The 13,169-nt window shown below is 32.9% G+C and overlaps 1 protein-coding gene across 5 annotated transcripts in view; it reads right to left on the minus strand.

Moving 5' to 3' along the window:
- Positions 1-13,169, minus strand: part of LOC142322278 (alpha-amylase-related protein-like) — a 113,669-nt gene that overhangs the window by 11,147 nt on the left and 89,353 nt on the right. For all 5 annotated transcript variants that reach the window (XM_075361185.1, XM_075361187.1, XM_075361186.1 and 2 more), the window contains one exon: positions 7,601-7,796. In XM_075361185.1, coding sequence (XP_075217300.1) covers positions 7,601-7,796 — 196 coding nt within the window. The remainder of the gene's footprint in view (positions 1-7,600; positions 7,797-13,169) is intronic.

Raw genomic sequence — 13,169 nt, forward strand, 5'->3', positions numbered from 1 at the left:
TTTCAATAATATAAGGTATGATTTCTAACATGATAAATTTGCTTTCTTACTTGTAGCAGTCTATCTTTTGTTCACTCAGCTACAAATCAAATTAATAATTTACCAAAAAATATTAAAGTTATAAAAAGATTTCTGCAAAAATTGTAATTCTTGTAAATCTGTAAAAATGTTTCTAAAATGTCTGTAAATATTAAAAAGATATAAATTTAATATTATATTCCAAACACAAAAAAAATATATATATATTCTGCCCCACACAAGTTACTTCAGGTGCTAGCTAATATCTATATAACATTACACAATTAATATTTACACACTAAACTTTACTTCACTTAAATTTACAAACATAGAATTCAAGAATGAAAATTCTTCATAGTTTCTGGATATATGGGTATGTCACATCTTATACAGAAATATCATGTTCTGCGATGACATTTTTTGTCACAATATCTTGGTGCATTTGGAAGCTTTCTTTTTTCTGGATAGTGTACCTCCACTATCAAATCGCAGTTAATCACTACAACCAAAAAAGGCTCTTCTCTTGACATCTAATTCAAGCTCCTGGTATCTCTCTTCTTTACATTTTTGCAAATGTTGGTTATGGTCGGGCAGATATCAATTTTAAAATTGACAAGTGACAATTTCATTTTCCAAAATTGTTTTCTGGACAATCCAGGCATTTGCAATAGTCACATTCAAAATATGATAAAAATTCCTTAGATAAAATTTTTTATTTTTTAATCCATGTGAATAATGTGCTACCATACAATCATTCAAATCTACCCCCCCCCCCCAACATGAACTTGTTATCAGAAATACCATATGGCCTCATTACCTCAACAATTCTTTTCTTTGCTCTGACATAATAGGAGGCTTTATCAAGCAGTTCTTTGCTTGCATAGGATGTCATTATATGAACAAACTTGTTATTCAGCCATTGAGTGACAGTAACATTTTTATTAGATGTTGCTACACTGGTTGAACCTCTACCATCTTTTGCTAGTGGTTTCATATCTCTCAAGCTTTTTTTGAGCTCCCACCGAACAGTTAGCTTTGACAGTCCCAAAAACACAATTTCTTTTATCTTTTAAATATGTTATAAGTTGATTTGATGTGAATAAATTATCTAAAAATAATTTTCTATTACACCCACCAAAGTTTACACAAAGTCTTACAACAGTATCTCCAATTATACCTAACTCTGTTTCCGCTCTAGCTTCTTGGTACAATTCAAATTTTAAATCATATCCCTGGTCATCGGCTAGTGTTAAAACCTTTTTTTTTGGTTTGGATTTGTTTTACTATTTACTTATGCTTCTTCCTTTAACATTTCATTCACAGCAATAAGTTCTGAGGGGGACATAATAGACTGAAATGCATTATTGAAACTATCCATTGCAGGATGAATTTTTATAAAAATATCTTTACTGTCTGCCTGGATAGAATTATTATCAATAAAATAAATATATCTTTTTAATTTATCAAACCATTTTATAGGCAGTGCATCAGCAATAAATGGTAATCTTATCAAAGGATTAGATGACCAGTACCATCATCCTATAACTAGAGTAACAAAAACCTGTCATCAGTATATTCATACTTAAAAACAAAAGCATTTCATTTTTTGAAGTAGAAAATGTACCTTCCACACTAAGAAGAACAGCATAGCTTGTTGTTTCAGTTATTATGGTGTCTGACAACATGACTTCAGACAACTTATAAAACAGTGTACCTTCAAATATTGGTTTTTATTAGAAAGATTTCAGAAAACGAAATTATATTTCTTTTTTAGATAATTTAATTAAATTATTTGTACTCTAATGGCTAGGACCAGCTTCTGTTGTTTGTTCTTTGATTGCCCTCAGAATTTTCAAAAATGTTACCACTCAACTGTGTTTGTTCAAGAACATTCGCATTTGTAACTGTCACATTAGAATAAACTTCTGTTATTTATGAAGAATACTTACACCATCATAAAAATTATCATCTACTCCATGTAAATTATTCTCATCTTCATCTGTAATTATATCCAAATAAGATGTATTAGGATGTCTATTAGCTGTTATCTTCAGTATTATTATAATAATTTTTAAATTCACTTATTTTAAAATAAAATATTACTTAATAACAATATCTATATTCTATTTCAATTGACACTATGGTACAGTACCACAAAAAACACGAAGTCAGTTAAACAATAACTACAGTAACTGTCAACAAAACACACTACATTCACATGCGGCCTTTGACACAAGTGAGGCCATTTGAAAAAACAATTTTTCAAAACACTAGGGGCTGCTATATGATAATATTTATTTCATATTAACTTAAAAGAACTAAAAAAATTAATAAAAAAAACTGCAAAGTCTATGCGCTTCTCAAAGTATTAAAACAATATGATCAAACAAATACAAAATGAGATCATGACCTCCAATAGGTTACTATATAAACATACTTTTATAACATTTTACAAACGGAAGAAGCATGTGTAAACCGGCTAGGAAACACAAAAAATATTATTGGCATCATATAAGCCAAAGAGCACAGAAAGAAAACATTGTTACAACTGCATATTAACGGCATCATATGTGCCAGTACCCTGGAAGAGGTTAATGTTTCAAAACTGTTACTGTTTCAAAAGAATATTACTTTTTTACAGCACTGAAGAGCTGTTCTATGGCAATAGCTATGGTAGAACTATCAGCTCATAAGTTGGCATAAAAAACTACTAGTATTCAGAGTAAACATTTGGAATGATACGTTAACCAAAAATACCTACAATGTTATTTTATTAAAACTAGTTTAGTATCCCAATTAATATTATTATTTTAAAGTATTTTAAAACATTATTTTCTTCTACTCACTTTATTGCTGTAGCTCGCAAATTCCAAAGTCGCTGTCAGTAAATTCTAAAGAGCTCATGTCCGATTCTGAATTCACATTTATCACAAAATTGTGAATGTGCACATCATATCATCTTCAATGCATTTTTTTCAACGTTGACAGCATGCTCGCAGGCATTGCCCCACTCAGCTTCAGACTTTATGAAATTCCTCTTCAGCTATCTTAAGAACGTCTGACATGTTAAAGGTTGTATTTCTTTTAGCTACTGCACTTTCACTTGACTCCAAATGATTTCAATTGCATTTAAGTCAGGGTGATAAGGTGGAAACCATAGAACTGTGTGACTACAATTTTCGAAAATGACATTATTAGAAATGTCTTTTGCTTTTCTTTTCATAATTTTATGATATCATATCTTCAGTATGATATCATATCAATCTTCATCATAGCAGGAGAATAGTTATTTGTTGTTCAGCTAACCATTTTATCATATCGCATTTTAAAGATTTAAAGTTGGGCTGCTTTTGTAGCAGAACGTTGTGATACAATGTGTTATCTAGAACAATGACCGACCAGGTGACAAGTTGGGAATATTATACCCTTTTCCCATAACAATTTCGTGTACTTTTCGGAATCCATCGATTTGTGATAATCTCCTTTCTTATTTGACTCTTACATATGTAAAGTATTGTTAATAAATCCTGTATTATAGCTAGCACGAATAAGTATTAATAGTGAGCTCTTGGCTACTGGTGCTTTCAGTCTGTCATGAAGGTGTGTTATGTCTACCCACAATTTTGGTGTCACATGACTGCTGTGAATGTAGGTTTCATCTGTGTATACAATCAGTCTTCTTTCTTCGTGAAACAGGTAAATTTGTAGCAGAAATTTAATTCTTTGCATTTTAATGTCATGCCATTCTATCAGTATTTTGTGTTTTCTTCTGTTTTTTCCTTCTAAATTCCATTATTCATTAATCGTCTCAAAGTGTCAAATGAATCTAAATTGCACACAGTACTGGCATGATTTACATGTTTTCTTGGCGAAACGAACAGAGATGGCTGCTCAATTTCATTTGAATTCCCTTCTGCAATAATTCTTTGGATCGTTCTTTTTGATACTTTTGTCGCTTGAACAACCATATTCAGCACTAAAGTTTTCCTCACTATTCCGGTTCCTGCATTGTTTTATAAAAACAAGTTGTAAACATTGAATACAATTTCCCTCGTCTGACTATGAACTACTATACCGTTTCCTCCTTGGACATTTTAAAAGAAAATAACTATAATGAAATATTAAAACTTTAAATGACTGAATTTATGATAATGCCTTAAATGAAAACAACACAACAAAATATTAAAAGATAAAACACCAACAGCTATATTCACTTCATTAAGTTAAATATACAGTTCAATAAATGTTTCTATAATAACCATTTCTAGAACATAAAATTACAAACGATGTGTGACATATGATTCTTCACAGCGCAATGATTAGAGTAGATTAGAAATAAGCAAATGAAAATCACAGAATTCCGTGTTATATTTACAATATTTCATAAGTAGCACATTAGTCAGGTATGATTCATGAATGATTCTAATATTATTAGTTGTTACACAACAGGAAGTAAGCCTAGATCACAACATCAATATATAATTGTAGAATAAAACTCAACAATTACATACACTACAGCAAGTTTATGAAACCTGTGTTTTATATGTTACCATTCCACAAAGACATAGAAAGTGTCAATGTTTTAGTTTGCTTGTAACAGAGGCCAATGCATACAAAATGCTAGTGCATAGGCTTTCAGTCCCTGTGTCAACATATGTGTCGATACATTTAATGATGATATAGGATTTGCATTAACTAATAATGACAAATGTTAAAGTATTATTTATACTTATTCATTTCTCCAAAGACTAAACAACAGTACAGATTTCCCAGATACAATCATTTCGTAGAAACAAAATAATAGCATAATTTTATTCTTAAACTCGCTAATCATTTTCATTTTTGCCAAATTCCTTTTCCTTGCAGTATCTTTTAATAGCAAAAATACTGCAGACCCAAGTAGTGCAGGTCAACATACTAAGCTACACTCACTATGTAACAATAAATTAAAAAAGTTATAATAAAAAAAAAAAAGGATTGTGTGGAACTACGTTTCGCACGAGATTTGAGCGTGACAACGCATTGCAAGGACCGATAATGTAAATCGACCCCAAAGAGCTGAAGGCATACTAGACAATTATCAATAAATTTCGACATAAACAGAACCTTATAGCAAACTTAAGGAGTTCGATAAAATACACAATAGCGAAATCATAAATTTATCATTTTTATTTACAAAAAAATGTTCATTTATTATGTTTTTTAATCAAAGCTATTATTATTTCTAAAACTAACGCTGACAGATTTTAAATTAAACTATTAAAAAGAATGATTTAAAAAACAGATGGTAATTGTAAAAAAACAGACAGATTTCTAAAACTAACGCTAACAGACTCGCCCTGGCGGACGACGTCTAGGAATGGGATTATTAGGTGTCCAAAATTTATTACCTCTTGAGTAAAATATTTTTTTGAATGATGAAAATTGATCAAGGAAAAGCGAAAAATAGCAGCAATCCTTTCCAATTAAATTTGGTTTAGATCGGTTTAGTCATCTTTTAAAGATTGCACACTCTCAACATTTTCATTAAGATCTATAATATCCATATGTAAATAAATTTTTATTAATTTTGCAATTATTATTACTGTTGTTATTTTATTGTTTATAAATATTTAAGAAAAACTTTGATGATTTTTTGACAGGCAGTATGTTTAACCATGTAAATATGTTTTCTTTTTTCTCTTATTTGCTGGTGTTGCTTCTTCTTACTTATTGTTTATAAACATTTAAGAAAAAACATGATTTTTTGACGGGCAGTATGTTCGATAATGAAAGCATGTTCAAAGCTAAGAGGAACGCATACACAGACAGATACACATACAAGTCCCTTTAATAGGGTAGGACTTAAATGCAATTTTAAGTAAAACTCATTTTTTTTATATTGTCCATTGTCCTTATTGCAGATAACACGTGAAATTTTTAAAGAAAGTTAATAAATAATTAAAAAAGAATCGCGGGCGCCAAGCGCCCGCGATATTCGTCGACCTTTGATTGTAATGTTGCAAAAAAAAACTTGTTATCCTTAAGAAGTAAACACATGTTTTTTGAGAAACTGGCGTTGGGCTAGATGAGAATACCAATTAATTAAATTCATCCATGATTTGGATGTTTTAAAAAATTACTTGTTTAAACAAACAAATTGAATTGAAGTGATTGTTTAATTAGCTAATGAAACACGTTAATATTCCATTTTTCATTTCATTTAATAATAATAATAATAATAATAATAATAATTAATATTAACAATTTTTGCAAGTATAAATCGAATGATTTGTTCAAAAATAATTATGAACAATTTGTTATAGAAATAAACTTTAATCAAATCAATGTTGATAGTGTCAATTTAAAACGATGAAATTAAAATCATAAATCAAATTCATGAAATTGCTGTTTTTGAAAAGCCCGCCAAAACCTGCTTGATATGATAGTATATTCCATTGCACAACGGTTCGGCTCGGCTCAGGCGGAACGGGACAATTTTTCGTGTGTGCTGCCGGCGTTCATCGATTTATAAGACGTTGTCACGTCAAAAAGTGTCTCATCATAAATTATATTAATAACATTGAATTCCAGCACAGAGTGTTCATATGTACAAGGAGTTTCAGAGATGTGGAGTCTTTGTAAAAATTAAAGCAAATAAAAAAAACATTAAAGGTTGTGTTTACATTTTTCTGATGCAATAAAACATTATGAAAAATAATATTTCAAAATCTAAAGTCATGTGCGAATGAATTTTCTGAGTTCAATGGACATTTGTAATCAGATTAAAACTTTTTAAAAACAGGTTTGAACAAAAAGAACATTTTTTGGTTTACTTGTCAAATCTTCTCAAACGGTGTCTGAAATATGTTTAAAAATGAAAATCTGACTGTCTGCTTATATATATATATATATATAAAACTGTAAAACTCAAATGTGATAGGAGAAAATATTTATTAGAAAGCAAACGAGTTTTACCAACATTTGATCAGCCGAATCTCTTAACAGATGGGTTTAATAAGTGATAGTTAAGTGTAAAAAAATATTCTAACCACATAGTTTTCCAGAAAATGCCATGACAAGTAGAATTTGGTGATAAAAAATGAGGTTATGCAGAAATTAAAGTTTAAAGTTAACTGCATAACTTAAAGTTACAAAATTATATTAAGAAATGGATGTGATTTTAAACATACTTATATCAATATATTTTTAAAACTCTTAAAAAAGTTTTCCATTTAATTTTTGTCGTTTAGGATGGTCAGGAAAAAATTGCGGCATAATCTTTCAAAAACACTTTTTAATAATTTAGGTAGGTTTGTTACAATTTTAGACATTGCCAGCCCATTTAAAAATAAAAGAATTTATTAATCTAATAAATTCTTAATAAAACATAATACAGTATAACAAAATTTTGTAATTATATGTGAATAAAAATGTTTAAAAAATATTATTATTAAAAAATCCATCTGAAACCAAATAGCTTGTGTATATATTTGTGAATTTTGTGTGTGTTGTTTGTGTGCACCCACATATTTTGGTTAAATTTTGTTAAAATCTGTTATAAAAGAACTATAATTAAAAATGTTCTTTAAATTAAACTTACTGGAAAAGGCAAGCCTTCGGAAATCCACACTAGAGTAAATTTCACGTATACGGTGTAGGTTATTAAATTTTTTTCCACTTGTTTTTACTGTAATTTCACCAGCACCGTCAACACTCTCTTCATGCTTTATAAATTTAAAACCTGACGTAATCAACGGTATACCATGTCCATGTGTTAACATAAATACAGTGGCCAGCTTTAAAGAAAAATATTTTTTAATTATTTCACTATGTTAACAAAATAATTTAATTACATTAATTACGTACAAGAGTAAATTTATTGAATACTAGCTAATATTCGGCATGCGTTGCAATGCCACTCAAAGAAAGTGTTTGTGTTTTAATTCTGTTTGAAGTGCTTTCAGATACACAATGTTTTTGTTTTTCCGTCTGCATACACGAATAAATCAGGTTTTCCGACGCGTAAGTAGGCCATATACAGCTGTACATGTGAGAAGCATGGATTTTCCAAATTTAGTCTACACACTTGTGATGTCCCTGTGCTTTGTTGATGGTCATTGCAAATTCGAGTCGCACCGAAAACTGCAAACGTTTAAATTCGAATGGCATATCTGTCGGAATCAGTGGCACGCATGACAACAGTACATCATCTTTAAATATTCGATAAAAAATTGTAGCTTCGATTATATTGTTCATATCTTTTTCATTGAAAGCCTGGTACTGTTGCAAAGTCGTGGTGGATTGATATTTCGGAGAAGAATAATAGGCACGCTAATTTTCAATGATAAAACGTGTGGCGGCATGCCTGGCAAATCAGGTGAATTCAAGAATTCAGTTGGATAACTGACAACTTCATCTTGATTAATTACAGTATCGTTAGACTTATACGTTGCCGCTTCGCCTGGTATTTCGTTTCAAATGCTGCAATTGATGGCATTAATATCATTAATTTTGGCTGCTAATGTAGCACGTGCACTGAGCCATTGATGATTTTTGTAATTCTGTGCGATATATTGGAAATCTTTGTGAATCATTTCGTCTGTGGTTGCTGTGATTTTACAGAAGTTTGTTGGCAATGTATCGCATTTTGTCGATTCATCGATTGTCATTTTTCCTATTCCCAATATCCTTTCTTTTTCCTGTTTAGCCTCCGGTAACTACCGTTTAGATAATTCTTCAGAGGATGAATGAGGATGATATGTAATGAGTGTAAATGAAGTGTAGTCTTGTACATTCTCAGTTCGACCGTTCCTGAGATGTGTGATTAATTGAAACCCAACCACCAAAGAACACCGGTATCCACGATCTATTATTCAAATCCGTGTAAAAATAATTGGCTTTACTAGGACTTGAACACTGGAACTCTCGGCTTCCAAATCAGTTGATTTGGGAAGACGCGTTCACCACTAGACCAACCCTGTGGGTTAATTCCCAATATCCAATAATTGTTTTGCGAAACACTCAGCGGACACATCATATTGTAGTTGTACACGCATATTGGTCTTCAAAGTCAATTTTTGTACGTGTCGCCATAAAACTGATAATTTGAAACATGTATTAAGTTTATTAGTGGGTACTGAATGTGGTATAACTGGTAGAGTTTGTCGAAAATTATCAGACAAAAGAGTTGCCTCAATTCTGATGATGCGATTGCCAGTACAATATTTTTTCGTGATCGTATGGTTGCCAAAATAAGTGAAATGAGAAAAGTTTTACCTGTGACTCCGGGCGCATGTAGGAAATACAATCCGCCGCTTTGGCTTGTAATTACATGCATAATTCTGTCATGCTATGCGTTGTTCTGAAACCAAGTTCGGAAGATTCGTTTGAACAAATATACCCATTCGTCGACATCGAGGTGTGTTTCTTCTTGCAAATCCTGATCGAAAAGGTCGTTTGCAGATCGATTCGGCGCAGCCTTTTCCAATTGTACCAGTACTTTGTTAGCGATTGCTAAACATATGTCCTCAATCGAAACCAGTGCATCACTGTACATGTTTGGTGTGAACTGAATGTCCGGATTTTGAGTCATTGCACGCAAACGATGTAAGATATTTTCACTCATGTAGTTTTTGTATTTTTCTTAAAGATATTTTGGATCGGATGGGAAACACATTGTCAATGTGATTGCAAATAATATGCTTCTTTGCTACGGTTGAGTTGTATTCGATGCATCATCGATTGAATTGTCCCAATGTACATCGTTTTCAAGAAGATTTAATATTTGGCAAACTTCACGATAAGTTGCACATACTTGATCGTTTACTGTTCTCAATTCTTGGAAGGATGTCGGTCCATGTACGTTGATTAACAGAAATCGCAAGTAAAAGCATTATGCATTGTTTGGTGAAGTGAACAGACGCCCTAACGCGACAGTCGAATATAAATTGGGATGTCCTTCAACTGCTTTACCTTGTTTGCGACGTTGAAACTTTTTCGCTGATGTATTCCATGTGTAGTATGTTGGTAGTTCTGAGTAAAGTAGCGTCTTTGCAAACATATCATCCTCACACAATAAGAAAAATGTAGTTAACGCTGTTGGCGGTGGTAACAATGATCTTGCACGTGCATTTTCTGTTGTGAAGTACACGCATTGTCCATTTTAAAGGTGCAATGCCAATTGAACAACTGTTGGATGTCGTTTACGGATTAGAAATGATAAAATGAGCCATATTGCTTCATTGCTACTAATGCAGCGTCCCAGTTGATATTGGTCGATTTCATCGATATATACGGTTACATTTCCAACTCCAAAAATTGCCATATTCGTTCCTTTGTTGACATATTTGCAAATGTACTTGATCGATTTCACCGAATTGCAATACTCGACATAGGTGTGTGCTTTGTATGTTTTCGAGATTAACGGTGAATACGGTACAACTATTATCGACTTCAGCATCATTGTTTTGTACTTTTAAAGTGATGGATTTACTGCCATCTTCAGTTGATTGTCTACGATAGAGTGGATACCTGTCATTGCCACTGACAGTCTCGGCAAGAAAGTCTCTTGGGTATCGTTTCGTGCATTCCCATTAGACATGCATGGTGAATTGTTATTGAGTAAGCCACATGGACCATGAATCATGTTTTTGGTGACGACTTCAAATAAATCTGGATCATTGTCGATATCTTGTATTTCTGCTGAGATGATTTCATCAATTTGATCTGGTGTGATTTTTTCGATCAATCAAAGCAAAATGTGTGCATGTGGCAATCCTCTTTTTTGCTTTTCAGTGAAATACATCCAACATGTAGTCTCTCCAAAAACATGATGCTTGACAATTAAATCCATTAAAGTCTTCAATTTTTGTTTGAACACACGGGCGGAAATAGCATGACGATACGATGAGGACTGTCCAATTAACAGAAATTTTTTTATTTCATCCCATGTAGGATTGCATGTAAATGAAATAAACAAACCTGGGCAGCCGTATGCGCGAATATACGTCATTGCATCTTGTGCGTATTTATGCATGTGTCGTGGACTACCTGTAAATGTGGCCGGAAGTATGACCATTTTTCCCAATACATTGGGATTCACATTGCCATCATTAACAACTGCATCACGTAAATGAATGTACTCTTCGGAACTCTTTGGTTTGATTTAATCGAATGTAGAGGAGTCATTCGGTATTATTGATGGAACAATTACTGTCATTTCAAGATATGATTTTCAGCGTTTTCACGAATCATCAATCGATATGAATAGTAATTCACGGCACTGACTTTCTTATTCGTTTCCTCATTTGTTTGAGGATTTCTCAATTTGATGCTGAAATTATATCCATCTTCTTCTTGCCAAAATAAAATCAGATATTGCAATCCGTCGTATGAGCGATGAGTTTTTAAGACTCGCTAACATCACCATTTCTGCGATGAAAAATTATATCACGCGAGTTAAATTCTTCGCCAACTATAACTATCGCCACGTCATCAATTGTTGGTGCATTGTACTGTCTTTCGTGTTGGCTGACAGGTGTTTTGCTGCTCTAACTACAACTTTGTAGTTATCAGCTAGCATTTTTTCAAAGTCAGTTTTGAACAATCGAATTAATTCGTTTTGTTGATCGAATAAAGTTTTTATGTAAAGTTTTTTTGTAATCTGCGTTCGGCAGTGTTATTAGTGATCCTGCACTATGATAAATTTGCTCTTGGACTTTGAATGTTGTCATGTAATTCTCGCGCTTGTTATCTGTTGCACCGAACGATGTCATTTGGAAGCATTAATTGTAATTGTGTATGTTTGCCACAAATGTTTCGATGGGCTTGTGTCACCTGTTACCAACGTCAATAATGGTTCGGATGGTGAATGTAATTCTGGCAGTTGCACTTTTCCACCCGCGCAGCACATTCCTGGTGTTTTATTCTTAAAATTGAGGGCACTGCAATACACGCATAATTTATCCATTTTTCCAATAACCACACTTGGATGAAGACTGTAATCATAATTTGCATCGTAATGGAATGCACCAAGATTTAAATCAGCGTGCGGTATTTGTCTGGATCGAGCAGTCCGTACTCTTAACTGTTTCTAGTCTTGCTTCCCGTTGCTCGTCTGTTTGTGAAGCTCGTAATACCTTTTTCTTTTGTGCTTAAGGTGTAGATCGACCTATTGCTAGTCGTTTGGGTGACATAACTGATTTGACAGAGAAAGTAATGCTTTGTGACGGCTACAACCTACACAAATTTGTTAAACACCTTCTATTTTTTACACTTTATTCACTAAATACGTTATTCACTTTTTAGTATCTTTGTTCTTGTAATACATATATATAATCTTCTTCGTCTCAAATCTTCTTCCTTTCAAACTGACTTCATTGTTTGGGGAACAAGAAGTCAGAAGGAACGAGCTCAGGTGAGTAGTGTGCGTGGGGAAGAACAGTGATCGAGTGTTTGGCCAAAAACTTACGAGTTCTGAGGGCTGAATGGGCTGGAGCGTTGTCGTGATGAAAAAACCAGTGGTGCATCTTCAATTTTTCAGCCAAAATCTTCGTAACATGATCCAACTGATATCCCACACTCTTCAGCAAGCTCTCTGATGGTCAGACGTCGATTTGCCCGAACCAGGGTGTTGATTTTGCCTACGTGTGAGTCGTCAGTTAACGTAGAAGGACCTTCAGGACGCTCATCGTCTTCAATCGACTGACGGGCGACCATCATTAAAACGTCCATGTCACTTAAAACATGTCGCACATGTTTCATAGCAACGTTGCCGTAAGCCGTCTTGAGCATATTAAAGTTTCACTCGCAGATTTTCTGAGTTTAACACAAAATATCACAGCAACTCTTTGCTCGTTCAAGTCACTCGTTCTAAAATCTGCCAAACAAAAAACACACTTCACAAACAACCGCGTAGCTAAGCAACCAATAATGATATTTGCAATCAAAAAGTGCGTTGTAATCAGCTGATCTGTAGGAACATGGCGACGCCAAGCGGATTTGACTGTAACCAACCGACCCGAGCAATTCAAACAGTCTACGTATTTCTTAAACAGACCTCGTATGTGTGTAATCATGCATCATATAATATCAACAACTTTTAAAATTTAAATTTCGGAATTTTTCAAAAACATGGAGCGATGGAAAAATATTTATTTCAGAATCATTAT

The sequence above is a fragment of the Lycorma delicatula genome, chromosome 3 (genome assembly GCF_047948215.1).
Source record: "Lycorma delicatula isolate Av1 chromosome 3, ASM4794821v1, whole genome shotgun sequence".
Classification (NCBI taxonomy): Eukaryota; Metazoa; Arthropoda; class Insecta; order Hemiptera; family Fulgoridae; genus Lycorma; species Lycorma delicatula.